This window comes from Cetorhinus maximus, unplaced genomic scaffold (assembly GCF_964194155.1).
Source record: "Cetorhinus maximus unplaced genomic scaffold, sCetMax3.hap1.1 HAP1_SCAFFOLD_2653, whole genome shotgun sequence".
Classification (NCBI taxonomy): domain Eukaryota; kingdom Metazoa; phylum Chordata; class Chondrichthyes; order Lamniformes; family Cetorhinidae; genus Cetorhinus; species Cetorhinus maximus.
The window spans coordinates 1-17,634 of record NW_027598587.1 but is presented as its reverse complement, the minus strand read 5'-3'; the positions used below and the strand labels follow the sequence as shown (position 1 = coordinate 17,634).

Sequence of the window (17,634 nt, the reverse complement as noted above, 5' to 3'; positions counted from 1 at the left end):
CTGCAGTATTTTGCTTTTATTGGCGAGGCAAGTGAGGGTCAGGAGAGGGTACGCGAAGAGAGGGGCAGGGTGTCGCCAAGGGAGGGTAGGGAGGGGATTTACGAAGATGTTACCTCGAGGGTTCTCGCGATGGGGTGGTTTCCTTTGAGCAAAGGAGGTGGGGAGGAGATTTAGCGGCGGCCTATAAAATTATTTGGGAGGTAACATGGATAGGAAGGGCCGATTATCGGTAATAGAGAGGGCAGTAGCCAGGGTGCACAGGTTTAATGTTATTGGTAGGATTAGAGAGGAGTTAAGGAGCCAGAGAGTGGTGGGAGGGTCTGGAACTCACTGTCTGAAAGGGTGATAGAGGCAGAAATCCTCATCACATTTACAAAAATAGACATCTGGATATGGACTTGATGTGCCAGAGCACAGACTAGATGGGCTGAATGGCTCCCTCCCCTGCTGCACATTTCTATGGTTCTATGAGGATTAAGTGGAAATGGAGAGTGAGAGGGAGAGAGAGAGAGAGAGAGAGGGGTGGAGAGAGAGGGGGAGAGAAAGAGAGGGGGAGAGAGACAGAGAGAGACAGAGAGAGAGACAGAGAGAGAGACAGAGAGAGACAGAGAGAGGGGGGAGAGAGAGAGAGGGAGGGGGAGAGAGAGGGAGGGGGAGAGGGAGGGAGGGGGAGAGAGGGAGGGGGAGAGAGGGAGAGTGGAAGAGGGAGAGAGAGGGAGAGTGGAAGAGGGAGAGAGAGAGGGGAGAGAGGGTGGGAGGGGGGAGTGGGAGAGAGAGAAAGAGAGAGAGATAGAGGAAGAGGGAGAGAGAGGGGGAGAGGCAGAGAGAGAGAGAGGGGAGAGAGAGGGGTGGAGAGAGAGGGGGAGAGAAAGAGAGGGGAGAGAGAGAGAGAGAGGCGGAGAGACAGAGAGAGACAGAGAGAGGGGGGAGAGAGAGAGAGAGGCGGAGAGAGAGAGAGACAGAGAGAGGGGGGAGAGAGAGAGAGGGAGGGGGAGAGATGGAGAGTGGAAGAGGGAGAGAGAGGGAGAGAGGTGGAGTGAGAGAGAGAGACAGAGAGAGGGGGGAGAGAGAGAGAGGGAGGGGGAGAGAGAGGGAGGGGGAGAGAGAGAGAGAGGGAGAGAGATGGAGAGTGGAAGAGGAGAGAGAGGGAGAGTGGAAGAGGGAGAGAGAGAGGGGGAGAGGGAGAAAGAGAGAGAGAGAAGGAAGTGTGAACAGGGGAAGAGAAGAGAAGGTGTGAATGGGGGGAGAGGGAGACTGTAGGCTTAGGGAAGGAGGAGAGGAATGTTGGGAGAGAGGAAAACTGGGAACAGCAGGATAGAGGGAGAAAGGGAAGGGGGAATAGAGCAATGGAGGGATAGGGAGAGAAGTTATAATTCGCTGCTCCATTCACTGTGTAAAGGAAGAGTCTGGAACCAGTCCTTCCCTAACAAAGGCTCATTGACAAAACCCCAATAATAAAGGTACAGACTCCATTTTCCATGGGTCCACACAGGTGAAAACCAGGAACGGAGGCCCTGACCTTTCCCCAATGAGTGACACTCCAAACCGGAGCCTGTACCTCACGGCGACAGGGTTAACGGGAGAGAGCAGAGGGATCTGGGAGCACGGCGCGTGAGGAGGGAGAGGATTAGCAGCTCAGCGTCGACCCCTTTCTCGCTCTCTCCTGAAAGCGGCTTTTACCTGTTGGGTCCTTGATGAGTCCGCAGCTTCCGGGCTGCTGAGCCTTCTGCTCCACGCCCCCCTCACACTCAACGATGCCGCCAGCGGTCTGGCACCTGCCCACGGGAAGAAGAGAGAAGGATGTATCCGGACAAGGAGACAGTACCAGGATCGCGCACCCCCCGGGCTCCCACCCCCTCCGCTTGTAGTCCGGAACTTTCCGGCCCCCTCACACCAGCGGGGCGGGGATGGGGGTCTGGAAAATTCCGGCCACAGTGTTCAGTGGGCCACATTCTCGTCCCTCAGCCAGGAGCTTATGTGTTCGAGTCCCACTCTCTCCCTGGGGGGAGGTGGTGGTCCAGTGGTCGTAATCACTGGGGGTCCAGGGTAAGGCCCTGGGGACACGGGTTCCAACCCCACCACGGGCAGCCGGTGAAATTTAAATTCGGCGAATAAATCGGGAATTGGAAGCCAGTTTCAGTCATGTGACCACGGCAACTATCATCGATGGTTGTAAAAACTCCATCTGGTTCACTAATGCCCCCTTTAGGGGAGGAAATCTGCCGCCCTTACCCGGTCTGGCCTACATGTGACTCCCAGACCCCACACAGCAATGTGGTTGACTCTTCACTGCCCCTCTGAAATGGCCGAGCGAGCCCCCTCTGTTCGAGGGCAATTAGGGACGGGCAACAAATTCTGGCCTTGCCAGTGTCGCCCACATCCCATGACAAAAAAACTCCAAGGACTGTTGGATAATTAGGCCAACCATCCAGGCTGGCACCCGCTCTGCAGTACTGAGGGAGTGCAGCACTGTCGGAGGTGCCGTCTTTCAGGTCCGACCTTAGGTTGTAGCCCTATCTGTAACTCTCCGGGACGTAAAAGGGGGAGGGAGTTCTCCCTGGCGTCCAGTGTTTATCCCTCAACCGACATCACTCAAACAGATTATCTGATCGTTATCATGTTGCTGTTTGTGGGATCTTGCTGTGCACAAATTGGCTGCCGTGTTTCCTACATCACAACAGTGACAAGGCTTCAAAAAAGTTTCCTTGTCTGTGAAGCACTTTGGGACGTTATGTACTATTTCTCATGCTGAGACCCTCTCTTGTCGATGTCAATGACTACGACACATCTATCTGAGGTAGTGCGGAGAACAGGCAGAATACTTTAGGCAAGTTGAAAGGAACGTGGCATTTATATAGCACCTTACAGGACCTCACAGCACGTTTCACAGTCATTGAAATACTTTGTGACGTGTAGTCACTGTTGTAATGTAGAAGCAGGTCAGCGAGATACTGACAATACAAGCGAGAGGTCATCACCTACCCTGTGGTATTGTCAGATACCAGCCAGCTCTCTCCCAACTCATCGGTGTTCCCTGCTAGACTGCCGTCAGGCTTCAGGTTGTCATCAAGCTTCTGTCCATTGTAATTCCCTGCAAGGAGGAGAGGAGAAGTGTTACAATAAGGACTGAATATAAGGTCTGGGACTCCCACCACCGGGCTAGATACAGAGTAAAGCTCCCTCTACACTGTCCCCATCAAACACTCCCAGGACAGGGACAGCATGGGGTTAGATACAGAGTAAAGCTCCCTCTACACTGTCCCCATCAAACACTCCCAGGACAGGTACAGCACGGGGTTAGATACAGAGTAAAGCTCCCTCTACACTGTCCCCATCAAACACTCCCAGGACAGGTACAGCACGGGGTTAGATACAGAGTAAAGCTCCCTCTACACTGTCCTAAGATGTGCCTTGGGCCTATCTAAAGGGCACACCCCCTTTGACCCAAGGTGACATTCTCACCTGGCACAAACCAGGAACCAAACCTGGCCCTTCCTGCTATCCGTGCCTTGGTGCTACACGGGGAAGCAGGCTGGTGCCATGGGGCTTTGGGAAGCAGGAGACTCTGTGACATTGGTAAAAGGACTTGTCCCAACCTCCCCAACTCTACAACCTCTTCAACCCCTACAACCCTCCAAGATCTCTGCGCTCCTCCAATCTTGGCCCCTTACCCGCCACCGATTTCCATCGCTCCACCATCGGCGGCCGTGCCTTCAACTGCCTGGGCCCCAAGCTCCGGAATTCCCCCCTTAGACCTCTCCGCCTCTCTCTCTATCTCTCTCTCTCTCGTCCTTTAAGACGCTCCTCAAAACCGACCCCTTTGGACCGAGCTTTTTTTGGTCACCCGTCCCAAAATCTCCTTGGGCTTAAGAGGGTCAAACGTGGTCTGACGGCCCTCCTGTGAGGGATGTTTCTAATACTTTAAGGGTGTTATATATGAATGCAATTTGCTGTTGCCGTTGAAGGACCCTCTCCGGCCAAGCTCACCGCACAGTCCGCAGAGCTGTCCCGCATAGGAAGACGGGACGGTGACGTCCACGTGATGGTTCCCGTCGTAGCGCACCCACAGGCCGAAGTCCGTCCCCAGCGCCACGAAGCCCCCGCTGACCCGAATCTCCAGCTTGTCGTCCACAAAGGCGGGAAGGTTGACCCGGCGTCCGTCCAGCTGCGAGAGGTGGAAACAGCGTTACAGCGCACGGTGAGCGCAGTTGGCAATGGCTTCACCCACCCCCCCCACCTCGTCTCCCACGCCGACGGTTTTCCAAAATGGCTTCCCCGAATCCCAGAATGCACCAGGGGCTCTCCCATTGCCACCGACAACCCATTCGAACGACGATGAAGATGTACTTAAAAATACCGCAAACCGTCAATGAAGGTCTTGGCCATTGCCCGAAATGTCTTACCGTGGCTCAAAGGGACCGTGATGCCTGGTTCTATTCATCGATGGGGTGTGGGCGTCTGGGGGCTAGGCCAGCGCTTATTGCATTTGATTGAGAAGGGGAAGGGAAGGGAGGGGGTGTGTCAAACAGCATCAAAAGGCCAAAAAAAGGGCTCGGGGGCGAGATGAGGAACTCTAGAAGCAGCCGCGAGACACCCGAGCATTGAAGAGGAGGGGAGGCCCCAAGAAAGGTGAGGGGTTCATAGAATCACATAGATATATGCTACAGAAACAGGCTATTCGGCCCAACCAGTCCATACTGGTATTTATCCTCCACTCGAGCCTCCTCCCATCTTTCCTCGCGTAAATCTCTCACCGTGACCCTCTATTCCCTTCTCCCTCATGTGTTTACCCAGCTTCCCCTTAAAAGCATCCCCACTATTCCTTAACCTCCCTCTCTGGTAGCGCGTTCCACGTCCTCACCGCTCTGAGTGAAGTTTCTCCTGAGTTCCCCTATTGGATTTCTGGGGGACTGTCTTATATTGACGGTCTCTAATTATGCCCTCCCCAGGAGAAGGAAATGCTCTCTCTGCGTCCACTCTATCAAAACCTTTCCTAATTTTAAACACCTCGATCTGGTCACCACCCCCCCCTCAGCCTTCAAGTGCAGAGAGACTCAGCCCGTCAATCCATTCCTGATCTGTGTGCCCACCACATTTCTGGCATCATCCTTACACATCTTCTCTATAACCCTCTCCGGTGACCTTCAACCCCTGGAGACTCCAGGCCCGGTCGGGAGGCTTGGCGGCCTTACCTGGACATATTGCGCGTCTACCTTCTTAACTATAACAGGATTACACGACCCGCCCTCTGGCACTAATGGACGGACGAATGAGTATATTAACGCCTCTGCTGTCTCTCCCCTGGATTCTTTTTTTAAAAGGTGTGGATTTTAGGGTAAGTTTGACTGGGCGGAGGTACGAGGGATGGTGTGGGGTTAGCGGGGTAATGGTTTGCCTTGTTGGCAGGGCTGCGCGGTGAACGAGATGGTTGTTGGGGAAACGAATGGCTAGGGGGTTGTGGGGCATTTGGAACAGCCACACCTCAGGCGTCCAGCGTTATGGTAGAATTTACGGCAGAGAAACAAGGCCACTGGCTTACACCGGTGTGTAAGCCCCACACCAGTCCCTCCCCCCTCACTAATCTCTGTTCCATTCTCCCCGATATTCCCTTTTCCCCCTCACCTAAACGTCCAGACTATTTTCCCTCAGCCACAGCTGTGGTGCGCGAGGCCCTCGTTCCTAACCGCTCGCTGGTAAATTTGGTGCAACTCCTACTGGGACGCCAATGGGCAGTGACCCCCTGGGGAAGGGGCGATCGTTGCGAGGGGAAACGGAGGCGGGGGGGCGGTCTCTCGACAGCAGAGGCTCACCCGCAACGCCAAAGGTTTGTCCGGAGGGTTAAAAAGAGGGGCCCTGGCGAACCCGGTACTCACGGTGACCCTCCGGTTCTTGGCCAGGGTGACGCGGTGCCCGTGGACGTCGACGTGGACGGCCTTGACGTAGGAGACGCGCGTGTCCCTGCCCCGGTGCTCGTTGCTGGTCTCCACGTTGAAGCTGGGCAGGCCGGAGGAGGAGGAGAGGTTGCAGAGCTTGGTGAAGGTGTAGGTGCAGTTCCCCATGAAGCTGTAAGAGAGTCTGTCGAAGGTCCTGTAGTGGGGGTCTCCCGAGGCGCTGCACGTTCCGTGTCCTGTAGCAGAAGAGAAGAATGGGAAGGGTTGACACCGGAATCGGAGGAGGCCATTCAGCCCCTCGAGCCCTCTCCCCAGTCCTGCATCATCTGTCTCTCAGCCCCATCTATCCACCTTGGCTCCTTCACCCTTAACTTCTTGCCAAACAAAAAATCTATCAATCTCAGTTCTGAATTTTTTAATGGATCCCCAACCCCAGCCTCAACTGCTTTTCCTGGGGGGTTGTTGGGTTGGGGGTGGGGGAAGAGTTCCAGATTTCCATTGCCCTTTGTGTGAAAAAATGCTTCCTGACATCACACCTGAACGTCTAACCCCTGCCCCCTTGTTCTGGACACCCCCCCCACTCAACACCACCGGACACCCCACCCCCAACACCGCTGTCCATCTCCCCCCCTCCTCCCCCACCACCGTCACCCCCACCCCCATCACCAGAGGAAACTCTTTCGAGTTATCAACAGTCACAGATTGCAACTCTTTCGAGTACAATCACAGTTCTTGGTTTCCGGGAGTGGGACATGAACCCACAACCCTCTGATTCAAAGGCGAGGGTGCTATCAACTGAGCCACAGCTGAAATAGTTCCCCTCTATCAATCCTCTCAACTTCTCCAATTACCTTAAAGATCTCAATTGGATCAGCCCTTGATCCATACTCAAGGCAATACTAGCCTGTAAATTGACCATTTAAGCCCCGGGCCGATGTATCAACCCGCGATGGCTTCTGTGTCTGTCTAGCCTGTCCCCACTTGACCCTGTTCTTCTTCACGTTTCCCTCTGACGATCAAGGGTGAGGAGAACCTGGGCCCCTTCAGGCCCGAAGCCTCAGGCAAGCCAGGAAACCTGTGCAGCTCTGTACCCAGGTAGGGGGCGGGTTTAGCTGCCTCAGCCCAGCTTCGGGGAGTTCCGATCAGGAACTTGGAATACCTGAATCGCGCCACATTTCCACCCTCGCCAGTGAATCTCCTCTACGCCCTCTCTGAGGCCTTGAAATCCCCTCTAAAATACAGGGCCCAGAATTAAACACAACACTAAAGACCTAGTCTAGCTTTCTTCTTTCTCTCCATAGTATTTGCAGGCCATTCAGCCCATCTGCTGGTGTTTCTGTTCCACATGGGCCTCCTTTTACCCTACTTCATCCCACCCTATCCTTCTATTCCTTTCTCCCTCACGTGTTTATCCATCTTTCCCTCAAATAAATCCACGCTGCTCACCCCTGTGTTAGTGAGTTCTGTATTCTCACCACTGTTAAAGAAGTTTCTCCTGAATTCCCTGTTGGATTTTTTTATTTATTCATCCACGGGGATGTGGGCGTCGCTGGCTGGGCCCAGCATTTATTGCCCACCCCTAATTGCCCCTTGAGAAGGTGGTGGTGAGCTGCCTTCTTGAGCCGCTGCAGTCCCTGTGGTGTAGGTACACCCAAAGTGCTGTTAGGGAGGGAGCTCCAGGATTTGGACCCAGTGACAGTGAAGGAACGGCCGATATATTTCCAAGTCGGGATGGTGAGTGGCTTGGAGGGGAACTTCCAGGTGGTGGTGTTCCCATCTATCTGCTGCCCTTGTCCTTCTAGATGGTAGAGGTCGTGGGTTTGGAAGGTGCTGTCTAAGGAGCCTTGGTGAATCCCTGCAGTGCATCTTGTAGATGGTACACACACTGCTGCTACTGTGCGTCGGTGATGGAGGGAATTAATGTTTAATGTGGTGGATGGGGTGCCAATCAAGCGGGGCTGCTTTGTCCTGGATGGTGTCAAGCTTCTTGAGTGTTGTGGGAGGAGCACTCATCCAGGCAAGTGGGGAGTATTCCATCACACTCCTGACTTGTGCCTTGTAGATGGTGGACAGACTTTGGGGAGTCAGGAGGTGAGTTACTCGCTGCAGGATTCCCAGCCTCTGACCTGCTCTTGTAGCCACGGTATTTATATGACTAGTCAAGTTCAGTTTCTGGTCAATGGTAACCCCCAGGATGTTGATAGTGGGGGATTCAGTGATGGTAATGCCATTGAACATCAAGGGGCGATGGTTGGATTCTCTCTTGTCGGAGATGGTCATTGCCTGACACTTGTGTGGTGTGAATATTATTTGCCACTTGTCAGCCCAAGCCTGGATATTGTCCAGGTCTTGCTGCATTTGGACATGGGCTGCTTCAGTATCTGAGGAGTCACGAATGGTGCTGAACATTGTGCAATCATCAGCAAACATCCCCACTTCTGACCTTATGATGGAAGGAAGGTTATTGATGAAGCAGCTGAAGATGGTATTGGGGACTCCTGCATACTGATGGCCCAGAGGTTAAGTGCAAAGCTGAAACCCAGGATCCCATCTGCTGTATGTTTTTAAGTGAGTGACCTTCTGGACTTGTCTGCTGCCTTCGGAGGTGTGTGGGTGTGAACTCCTGGACATGCTCATCTGTTAGTGAGCCCAGACCTTACCCAGAGGATGGCAGCCGTACTCTCCATCCTGCAGCCCGCAGCTCTCCTGGGCCTGGCACCCTGCGCTCTCACAGCTGATGATGTTGGCTCCGTGGCACTGACACCGCTCACTGCAGCCTGCTTTATACCAGGTCTCTTCAGGCTGGAGAGAGAGAGAGAGAGAGAGAGGGAAAGAAAAGATTGCATTTAAATGGCGCCTTTCACCACTTCACCGCAGTCAGCAAAGACTAAAGTACTTCCTTCATGAAGTGCAGTTGCTGTTGTGTTGGAGGGGCAGGTTGCAGCCAAGTTGTGCACAGCAGGATCCCACAAACAACATACCGATATCTCCCAGAGAGAGAGGCTGAGAGATACCAGTCAGTCAGTGTACAGATATCTCCCTGAGAGAGAGGGGACTGTGGGACACCAGTCAGTGTACAGATATCTCTCTGAGAGGGGACTGTGGGACACCAGTCAGTGTACAGATATCTCCCTGAGAGAGAGAGAGGGGACTGTGGGACACCAGTCAGTGTACAGATATCTCCCAGAGAGAGAGGGCACTGAGAGACACCAGTCAGTGTACAGATATCTCCCTGAGAGAGAGAGAGGGGACTGAGAGACACCAGTCAGTGTACAGATATCTCCCTGAGAGAGAGAGGGACTGAGAGACACCAGTCAATGTACAGATATCTCCCTGAGAGAGAGAGGGGACTGAGAGACAGCAGTCAGTGTACAGATATCTCTCTGAGAGAGGGAGGGCACTGAGAGACACTAGTCAGTGTACAGGTATCTCCCTGAGAGAGAGAGGGGACTGAGAGACACCAGTCAGTGTACAGATATCTCCCTGAGAGAGAGAGGGGACTGAGAGACACCAGTCAGTGTACAGATATCTCCCTGAGAGAGAGGGGACTGAGAGACACCAGTCAGTGTACAGATATCTCCCTGAGAGAGAGAGGGACTGCGAGACACCAGTCAGTGTACAGATATCTCCCTGAGAGAGAGAGGGACTGCGAGACACCAGTCAGTGTACAGATATCTCCCTGAGAGAGAGAGGGACTGAGAGACACCAGTCAGTGTACAGATATCTCCCAGAGAGAGAGAGGGACTGAGAGACACCAGTCAGTGTACAGATATCTCCCTGAGAGAGAGAGGGACTGAGAGACACCAGTCAGTGTACAGATATCTCCCTGAGAGAGAGAGGGCACTGAGAGACACCAGTCAGTGCACAGATATCTCCCTGAGAGAGAGAGGGACTGAGAGACACCAGTCAGTGTACAGATATCTCCCTGAGTGAGAGGGGACTGAGAGACACCAGTCAGTGTACAGATATCTCCCTGAGAGAGAGGACTGAGAGACACCAGTCAGTGTACAGATATCTCCCTGAGAGAGAGAGGGACTGAGAGACACCAGTCAGTGTGCAGGTATCTCCCTGAGAGAGAGAGGGGACTGAGAGACCCCAGTCAGTGTACAGATATCTCCCTGAGAGAGAGAGGGGACTGAGAGACCCCAGTCAGTGTACAGATATCTCCCAGAGAGAGAGGGCACAGAGAGACACCAGTCAGTGTACAGATATCTCCCTGATAGACACCAGTCAATGTACAGATATCTCCCAGAGAGAGAGAGAGAGGGCACTCTCATTGTCCTAACTAACTGTGGAATAGTTACCCTGACCCAGATACCAGAGACCACTGCCCATTGCTAGAGTAGGAACCACGCACCAGCCGGTAATTCCCTGTCGCGTCGGTGCAGCCACACTGGGTTTCCGGGACGCACTGTCTATCGCTCAGGATGAATCCTCCATCACACTCGCAGCCCTCCACACAATCCTGGGAGCACAGCGTGGGGGTGAACAGGTCATTACAGGTCAGGGGGCAGGTGCTTGCGCACAGGCTGTAGTGACTGTTTGCAGGGCAGTGGAGAGCTGTAGAGGAGAGAGAGAGAGACGCTGTTAGTGGCACACATCATAACACTACCGTTCCTGACCAGAATGGAGACAATTGTGTAATTCCCGGTCAATCGAGCCTGGGGGGGTCCCCACCGCTGTGTGTGAATGGGATGATCTTATAAACAGAGTTTTTAACCTAACTATCCTCCACTGACTGCATTTAGCTGGAGGAATCATCCTGTATTTATTGGTAGACCTTGCTGTAGTTTCCAACAGGAGCTCTGTTTGCTGCCATTTGTGGAAACTCTGTGTAAATAGACTGCAGTTTTCTGTGGTTTGAGTTGACTCTATTTGATGTAGTTTGTAGAGACTCTGTTTAAATAGACACTGTTTGCTGTAGTTTGTAGATACTTTGTTTAGATTGACTCTGTCATCGTTTGAGGCTCTGTATAAACAGGCTCTGTTTGCTTTAACTTAGATTCTCTGTTTAATTAGACTCTGTTTGTTGTTGCTTATAGATGCTCTGTTTAATTAGACTCTGTTTGTTGTTTGCTTATAGGGGCTCTGTTTAATTAGACTCTGTTTGTTGTTTGCTTATAGGGGCTCTGTTTAATTAGACTCTGTTTGTTGTTTGCTTATAGGGGCTCTGTTTAATTAGACTGTTGTTGCTTATAGATGCTCTGTTTAATTAGACTCTGTTTGTTGTTTGCTTATAGATGCTCTGTTTAATTAGACTCTGTTTGTTGTTTGCTTATAGGGGCTCTGTTTAATTAGACTCTGTTTGTTGCTGCTTTTAGAGGCTCTGTTTAATTAGACTCTGTTTGTTGTTTGCTTATAGATGCTCTGTTTAATTAGACTCTGTTTGTTGTTTGCTTATAGGGGCTCTGTTTAATTAGACTCTGTTTGTTGTTTGCTTATAGGGGCTCTGTTTAATTAGACTCTGTTTGTTGTTTGCTTATAGGGGCTCTGTTTAATTAGACTGTTGTTGCTTATAGATGCTCTGTTTAATTAGACTCTGTTTGTTGTTTACTTATAGATGCTCTGTTTAATTAGACTCTGTTTGTTGCAGACCACATCTGCAGTACTGTATGCAGTCCAGGTCTCCACATTTAAGAAAGGATAAACTTGCATTGGAGGTGATACAGCAAAGGTTCACTAAATTGGTCCCTGGGATGAGGGGATTGTTCTAGGATGAGAGGCTGAGTGAATTGGATTTATATTCTCTGGAGTTTAGAAGAACGAGAGGCGATCTCATTGAAACCTACAAAATTCTGAAGGGGCTTGATTGGATGGATGTGGGGAGATTGTTTCCGTTGGTCGGGGAACCTTAAACACGGGGGCACAGTCTCAGGATAAGGGGGCCGATCATTTAGGGACTGAGATGAGGAGAAATTTCTTCACTCAGAGGGTTGTGAATCTTTGGAATTCTCCACCCCGGAGGGTTGTGGATGCTCTAGCATTGAATAATGTCACAGCCAGACTGGTCTGACAGTACTGTGCCTCTTTAAAAGTGAAGCTACATTTTCATTTTGTAAAAGGCCGAATATCCAGGTGGCTCTCGAGAAGCTGCCAGACGGTTTTGTGGACGCAACTACTTTAACCTCTCCAGAGGACAAAGACACTGGTTCTGACATCGACTCAACCCAGGTCAGCCCAGGGGATGAGCGAAACTCCACTGATACCTTCAGGAGTAAGAAAACAATGCCAATTGGCCTTTTAAAGGAATGGCAGGTGTCGGTGCCCTGAAACCACAGCTGGGGAGAAGAATCCACCTTCCTAATGGGATACGTCATTTGGACCAAGACTCGACACTGATGTGAGGTCACATGATACAGTGGCCATCTTTGCTCCTGCTAACAGGTAATAGCGGACCTTCAGACGGACTTGGGGAAACGCCTTCAGAGACCGGCCTGGCCTACGTTTCCGGTGCAGACTCGATGGGCCGAAGGGCCCTTTCTCTGTGCTGTAGACCTCTGTGGCTCTACCACTTGAAGGCCGGCTTCCCTCAGAGAGAGAGAGATTCCTGCAAACAGCCCTCCGCAGCCAAGCAGCCCAAGTTTCTACCCACAATACCTTGCACGAGGAACACGGGCCCCGTCTTCAAACCACCTCTGGCAGGTCGACTACAAGAGTCCCCACAGCCGCAGAGAAATTCCGGCTTTTGAAGATCTTCACTTCCAGCCAAAACATCAACTCAACCAAGAAATGTCGGCAGCAAAGAAATAGAGACTAAAATTCCATTCTTATAGCCACAGTTATACATTCAGAAGTAGCTCTTTAGACCCTGAAGAAGGATCATCCGGACTCGAAACGTTAACTCTGTTTCTCTCTCCGCAGATGCTGCCAGACCCGCTGAGCTTTTCCAGCATTTTTTGTTTTTAATTTCTGTTTAAATAGACTCTGATCGCTGTAGTTTGTGGAGACTCTGCTTAAATAGACCCTGATTGGTGTAACGTGGGCTGTTTGCTGTGAGTCCCAGTCTGCCTCCAAGTCACTGACTGACACGTTGGTGTCCTATTGTGCGTGTGCTGACCCTCCTCTGGTGAGCTGGTGAAGCAGGGGTTTTATGCCACTCTATCATTGGTGGGAAATAGTGTTGCCACTGGAGTAGAAATGGCGTGGAGCGGAGGGTCAGTGTGTACTGGGCCCTGTACTGGTGCAGAGTGGGCCCCTGTACTGATGTGGAGCGCAGAGAGTGTGTGTGTGTGTGTACTAGATTCTATACTGGTGTGGAGCAGAGGGTGAGTGTTTACTGGATCCTGTACTGGTGCGGAGTGGAGAGGAAGTAGGTATACTGGATCCTGTACTGGCGTGGAGCAGAGAGAGAGTGTGTGTATTGGACCCTGTACTGGTGCGGTGCAGAGAGAGAGAGAGTGTGTGTATTGGACCCTGTACTGGTGTGGAGCAGAGAGAGAGAGCGTGTTTACTGGACCCTGTACTGGTGCGGAGCAGAGAGAGAGAGAGAGTGGGTGTACTGGACCCTGTACTGGTGCGGAGCAGAGAGAGAGAGAGAGTGGGTGTACTGGACCCTGTACTGGTGCGGAGCAGAGAGAGAGAGTGTGTGTACTGGACCCTGTACTGGTGTGGAGCAGAGAGAGAGAGTGTGTGTATTGGACCCTGTACTGGTGCGGAGCAGAGAGAGAGAGAGAGTGTGTGTATTGGACCCTGTACTGGTGTGGAGCAGAGAGAGAGAGTGTGTTTACTGGACCCTGTACTGGTGCGGAGCAGAGAGAGAGTGTGTGTATTGGACCCTGTACTGGTGCGGAGCAGAGAGAGAGAGAGTGTGTGTACTGGACCCTGTACTGGTGTGGAGCAGAGAGAGAGAGTGTGTATACTGGACCCTGTACTGGTGCGGAGCAGAGAGAGAGAGAGTGTGTGTACTGGACCCTGTACTGGTGTGGAGCAGAGAGAGACAGTGTGTGTGTACTGGACCCTGTACTGTTGTGTGATGCTACAATCACTTCACTCCTCCCGTCTCATGTGCACTAATAGTTTTTTGATCACCGGCACTCTCCAGTTGAGTTCAGTATACACAATAACTCACGACAGAAGTCTGGTGTTCTCCAGCTGTGAACAGTAGCCCTGGCAGATAGACAGGCGTCTGTGTAGGCCTGTAGTTGGTCACACAATGTCTTCTCAAGCCCCTCATACTGGCACATGTCATACACGCAGTTGTCGAAATAGGGCATGGGGTCCACGATCTTGACACAGTCCCTGCAGAGGAACGAGGAAAACAGCGACATCAGCGATTTAAGCTCACAATCGGCCCGATACTCCCAATGCTGCACTGAGGGAGCCCTACACTGTCTGGGAGGGTTAAAGATCCCACCGGACTATTCTAGGGAGTCCAGTGTTCTGGCCAACTTTCCCTCCCTCAGTCAGGAGGATTTAACAGGTGAACCCCAGCACGGTACAGAAACAGGCCGTCTGACCCATCCGCTCGGTGCCGTTGTGGATACTCCACAGGGGTCTCCTCTCACCCCCCCCCCTCTTCACCTCGGTCCCATCGCCGTAATCCCTCTATCCCCTCCAACTTCCCCTGTAAATGTATCTACGCTATTCACCTCCACCACTCCCCGCCGACACCCAACCTCTGTGGGCTTCCTCAGCCCCCTGCTCCCCAAATTCCGGCCTCTTGCTCACAGCTGACTTCCATCGCCACACCGTGCGCCATCAGCTACCCAGGACCCCAGTTGGAATTCTTGTCCTAAGCCTCTAGCTCCTCCTTTAAGGCCCTCTTCCAAACCTGCCCCCTTTTCCGTTGCCCGAGCTCACCCCGGTGACAATCCCTTGTCTTATTCTGTCCTCCCGAAGACATCTTGAGACGGTTTTACTGTGTCAAAGGCGCCACATAAATGCAGAGGGCTGTTGTTCTATTCTTACCGGAAGGCCCCCTTCGGGTCTGTGATACGTCCACACCTGTCTGGGCCGATCACCTGGTTGTGGAGGTCTTCATCACACGGACGTTCTTCTGGACTGTGAGGTTCGCAACTGAGGATAAAGCAACGGTCGGAGTTTGTGCCTTTCGTTGGAAAAAATATTGACGGTTCTTCTACACAGTTCGCAAAAAACCAACTGAAGGCCGGTTCCTCGCGCCAAGTACCTTTCCGTGGTCTGAGGGAAAGGCTGGAAGGGCTAGGCCCCAATTCCCCGGCCTATAAAAGGGATGGAGGCCCTGACCGGCAGATGTGAGGCTTTGAGGCCTACTCCCAGGACAGGAAGGGCGAGAGACAAAGTTCCCCCCATCCCACCCCCCCCGCTGTGACTGACTAGCTAAGCCCGGGGAGAGGACCTGAAAACCAGTTCCCAACACTTTGCGTCTTACCTGGCCTGGTGGAATTTAAATAATTAAATGAATAAACCTGGAATTATAAAGGTCGCGACCATGGAACTATCGCCGATGGTTGTCAAAACCCCCATCTGGTTCACTCATGCCCCCTTTCGGGAAGGAAATCTGCCCGTCCTTACCCGGTCTGGCCTACACATGACTCCAGACCCACACAGTGACGTGGTTGACTCTCAACTGCCCCCCTCTGAAATGGCCGAGCGAGCCCACTCAGTTCAGGGGCAATTAGGGATGGTCAACAAATTCTGTCCTTGCCAGCGACACCCACATCCCATGAAAGAATTAAAGAAGCTTATACTAAAGGCTAGTTTGGTCCCAGGTTTTATTTTCGGCTTGGTTTAAGAGTGTCACTGGTAAGGGGCTAAATTTCTTGCATCTGCACCGCACTTTAGTGAGGGCATTAAAAGGTTCGGGGTGGGGGTGGGTGTAGGGGAGGGATTTACTGGAACGGTTCCGAATCTCAGTTGAAGCGGAGAGACTGGGGTTGTGCTCCTTAGAGCGGAGAGGGTTTAAGGGGAGACTCAACAGAGGGTGTTCAAATCCACGAGGGGTTTCGATAAGAGTAAACGAGGCCGGAACTGTTTCCAAGTGGCCGGAAGGTCGGTAACCAGGGGAGGCAGACTCAAACTGACCGGCGAAAGAAGCAGCGGCCGCATGAGGGGGGCTGGGTATGACCCCCTAGGGGTCCACAGGGAAGGTGGCGATGACCCCTGGGGTCGCAGCAAGCGGTTAGGATTTGGAACGCGCGCTAAAAGAGAGAATTGGGGGATAAACACTCGAGCAGAATCAGTTACTGACGTACAGGGAAGGAGAGGCGGGATTGGGGTGGGGGGGGAGGGGGGAGTGAAGTGGGATAACTGGATCGCTCTCTGAGAGAGCCAGCGCAGGCCCGATGGGCTGAACGGCCTCCTTCCGTGCCGTCCTCTAAAAGGATTGGCTGACGGTCGTTGGGCGGAGCCGCGCCCGGCAGGGAGAGGCCGGTTAAAGCGAAGGGGGCTTTGCCGTGGCTCGAACCCGTCGAGGCTTCCGGGGCCTCGCGGTGTGAGCAGGCGGTGGAGAAGCCACCTTCTGGGGTCCTCCCTTGAGTCCGGGCGCTGTGAGTTTTGGATGTGGGGTTAAAGTGTGTTAAAGCGTGTTAAATCATGTTAAAGCATGTTAAAGCGTGTTTAAGCACGTTAAAGTGTGTTTAAGCATGTTAAAGAGTGTTAAAGCGTGTTAAAGCATGTTAAAGCGTGTTAAAGCGTGTTAAAGCATGTTAAAGCGTGTTAAAGCGTGTTAAAGCGTGTTAAAGCGTGTTAAAGCATGTTAAAGCGTGTTAAAGCGTGCGCTTGGGTTTTAAGATCAACGTTTCGCCACGGGTGCATGGGGTGGTATTATACGCCGGCCGGCGGGATCTTACTGCCCCCGCCGTAGTCAATGGGCTTGTGATTGGCTACGGCCCCGACCCCATCACGACGGGGGTGGGGGGGTGGAAGGAGGGGGAGGGAGGGGGGAGGGGGGTAGGGGTGGAGGGGGAGGGGGGAGGGAGAGGGGGAGGAGGGGGAGGGGAGGGGGAGGGGAGGGAGGGGGGAGTGGTGAGGGGGGAGGGGGAGTGGTGAGGGGGGAGGGGAGGGGGAGGAGGAGGGAGGAAGGAGGGGGGGAGGGTGGGAGGAGGGGGAGGGGAGAGGGTTTGGAGGTGGGGAGGGGGTAAATCCTGCCCAAGGAGTGAACAATCAGACCGTCTCTCGTTCTCCTGATCCCGGTTGGCGTGTGAAGGGTATTTTATTTTGTGCCAGAGTTAGCGAGCCTCCCGCTTACCGCTGGTCCTCATCCTCCTGGACCTGCCAACTGTCGCCCAGCTCGCCCACGCTCCCGGCCACTGTGCCGTCCGGCTTGGTGTTGTCGTCGCCCGGGTTTCCATCAAAGTTGCCACACAGGCCGCACATCATGTTGAAGTAGGAGCTGAAACAGAGAGAGAGAGAGAGAGAGAGAGTGAGGGAGGCTCTATCGGTGAGTGAGTGGCTTGGAGGGGAACTTCCAGGTGGTGGTGTTCCCATCTATCTGCTGCCCTTGTCCTTCTAGATGGTAGTGGTTGTGGGTTTGGAAGGTGCTGTCTAAGGAGCCTTGGTGAGTTGCTGCAGTGCATCTTGTAGATGGTACACACACTGCTGCTACTGTGCGTCGGTGGTGGAGGGAGTGAATGTTTGTGGATGGGGTGCCCATCAAGCGGGGTTGCTTTGCCCTGTCTTAAACATACTCAGTGACTGAGTCTCCTCTGGGACAGAGAATCCCAAAGATTCGCTACCCTCTGAGTGAAGAAATTCCTCCTCATCTCAGTCCCTAAGGGGCCTACCTCGTATCCCAAGACTGTGACCCCTGGTTCTAGACCCCCTG

The 17,634-nt window shown here is 52.9% G+C and overlaps 1 protein-coding gene across 1 annotated transcript in view; it reads right to left on the bottom strand.

Moving 5' to 3' along the window:
- LOC144677543 (zonadhesin-like) overlaps positions 1-17,196 on the bottom strand; it is a 39,557-nt gene extending 22,361 nt beyond the window's left edge. Inside the window, exons 1-9 of the mRNA XM_078537610.1 lie at positions 17,059-17,196; positions 14,799-14,906; positions 13,960-14,129; positions 10,249-10,451; positions 8,552-8,693; positions 5,874-6,127; positions 3,988-4,165; positions 2,983-3,091; positions 1,681-1,775 (exon numbers count right to left, since the gene is read on the bottom strand). Coding sequence (XP_078393736.1) covers positions 1,681-1,775; positions 2,983-3,091; positions 3,988-4,165; positions 5,874-6,127; positions 8,552-8,693; positions 10,249-10,451; positions 13,960-14,129; positions 14,799-14,906; positions 17,059-17,189 — 1,390 coding nt within the window. The 5' untranslated portion in view covers positions 17,190-17,196. The remainder of the gene's footprint in view (positions 1-1,680; positions 1,776-2,982; positions 3,092-3,987; positions 4,166-5,873; positions 6,128-8,551; positions 8,694-10,248; positions 10,452-13,959; positions 14,130-14,798; positions 14,907-17,058) is intronic.
- Between the last annotated feature and the right edge of the window lie 438 nt (positions 17,197-17,634).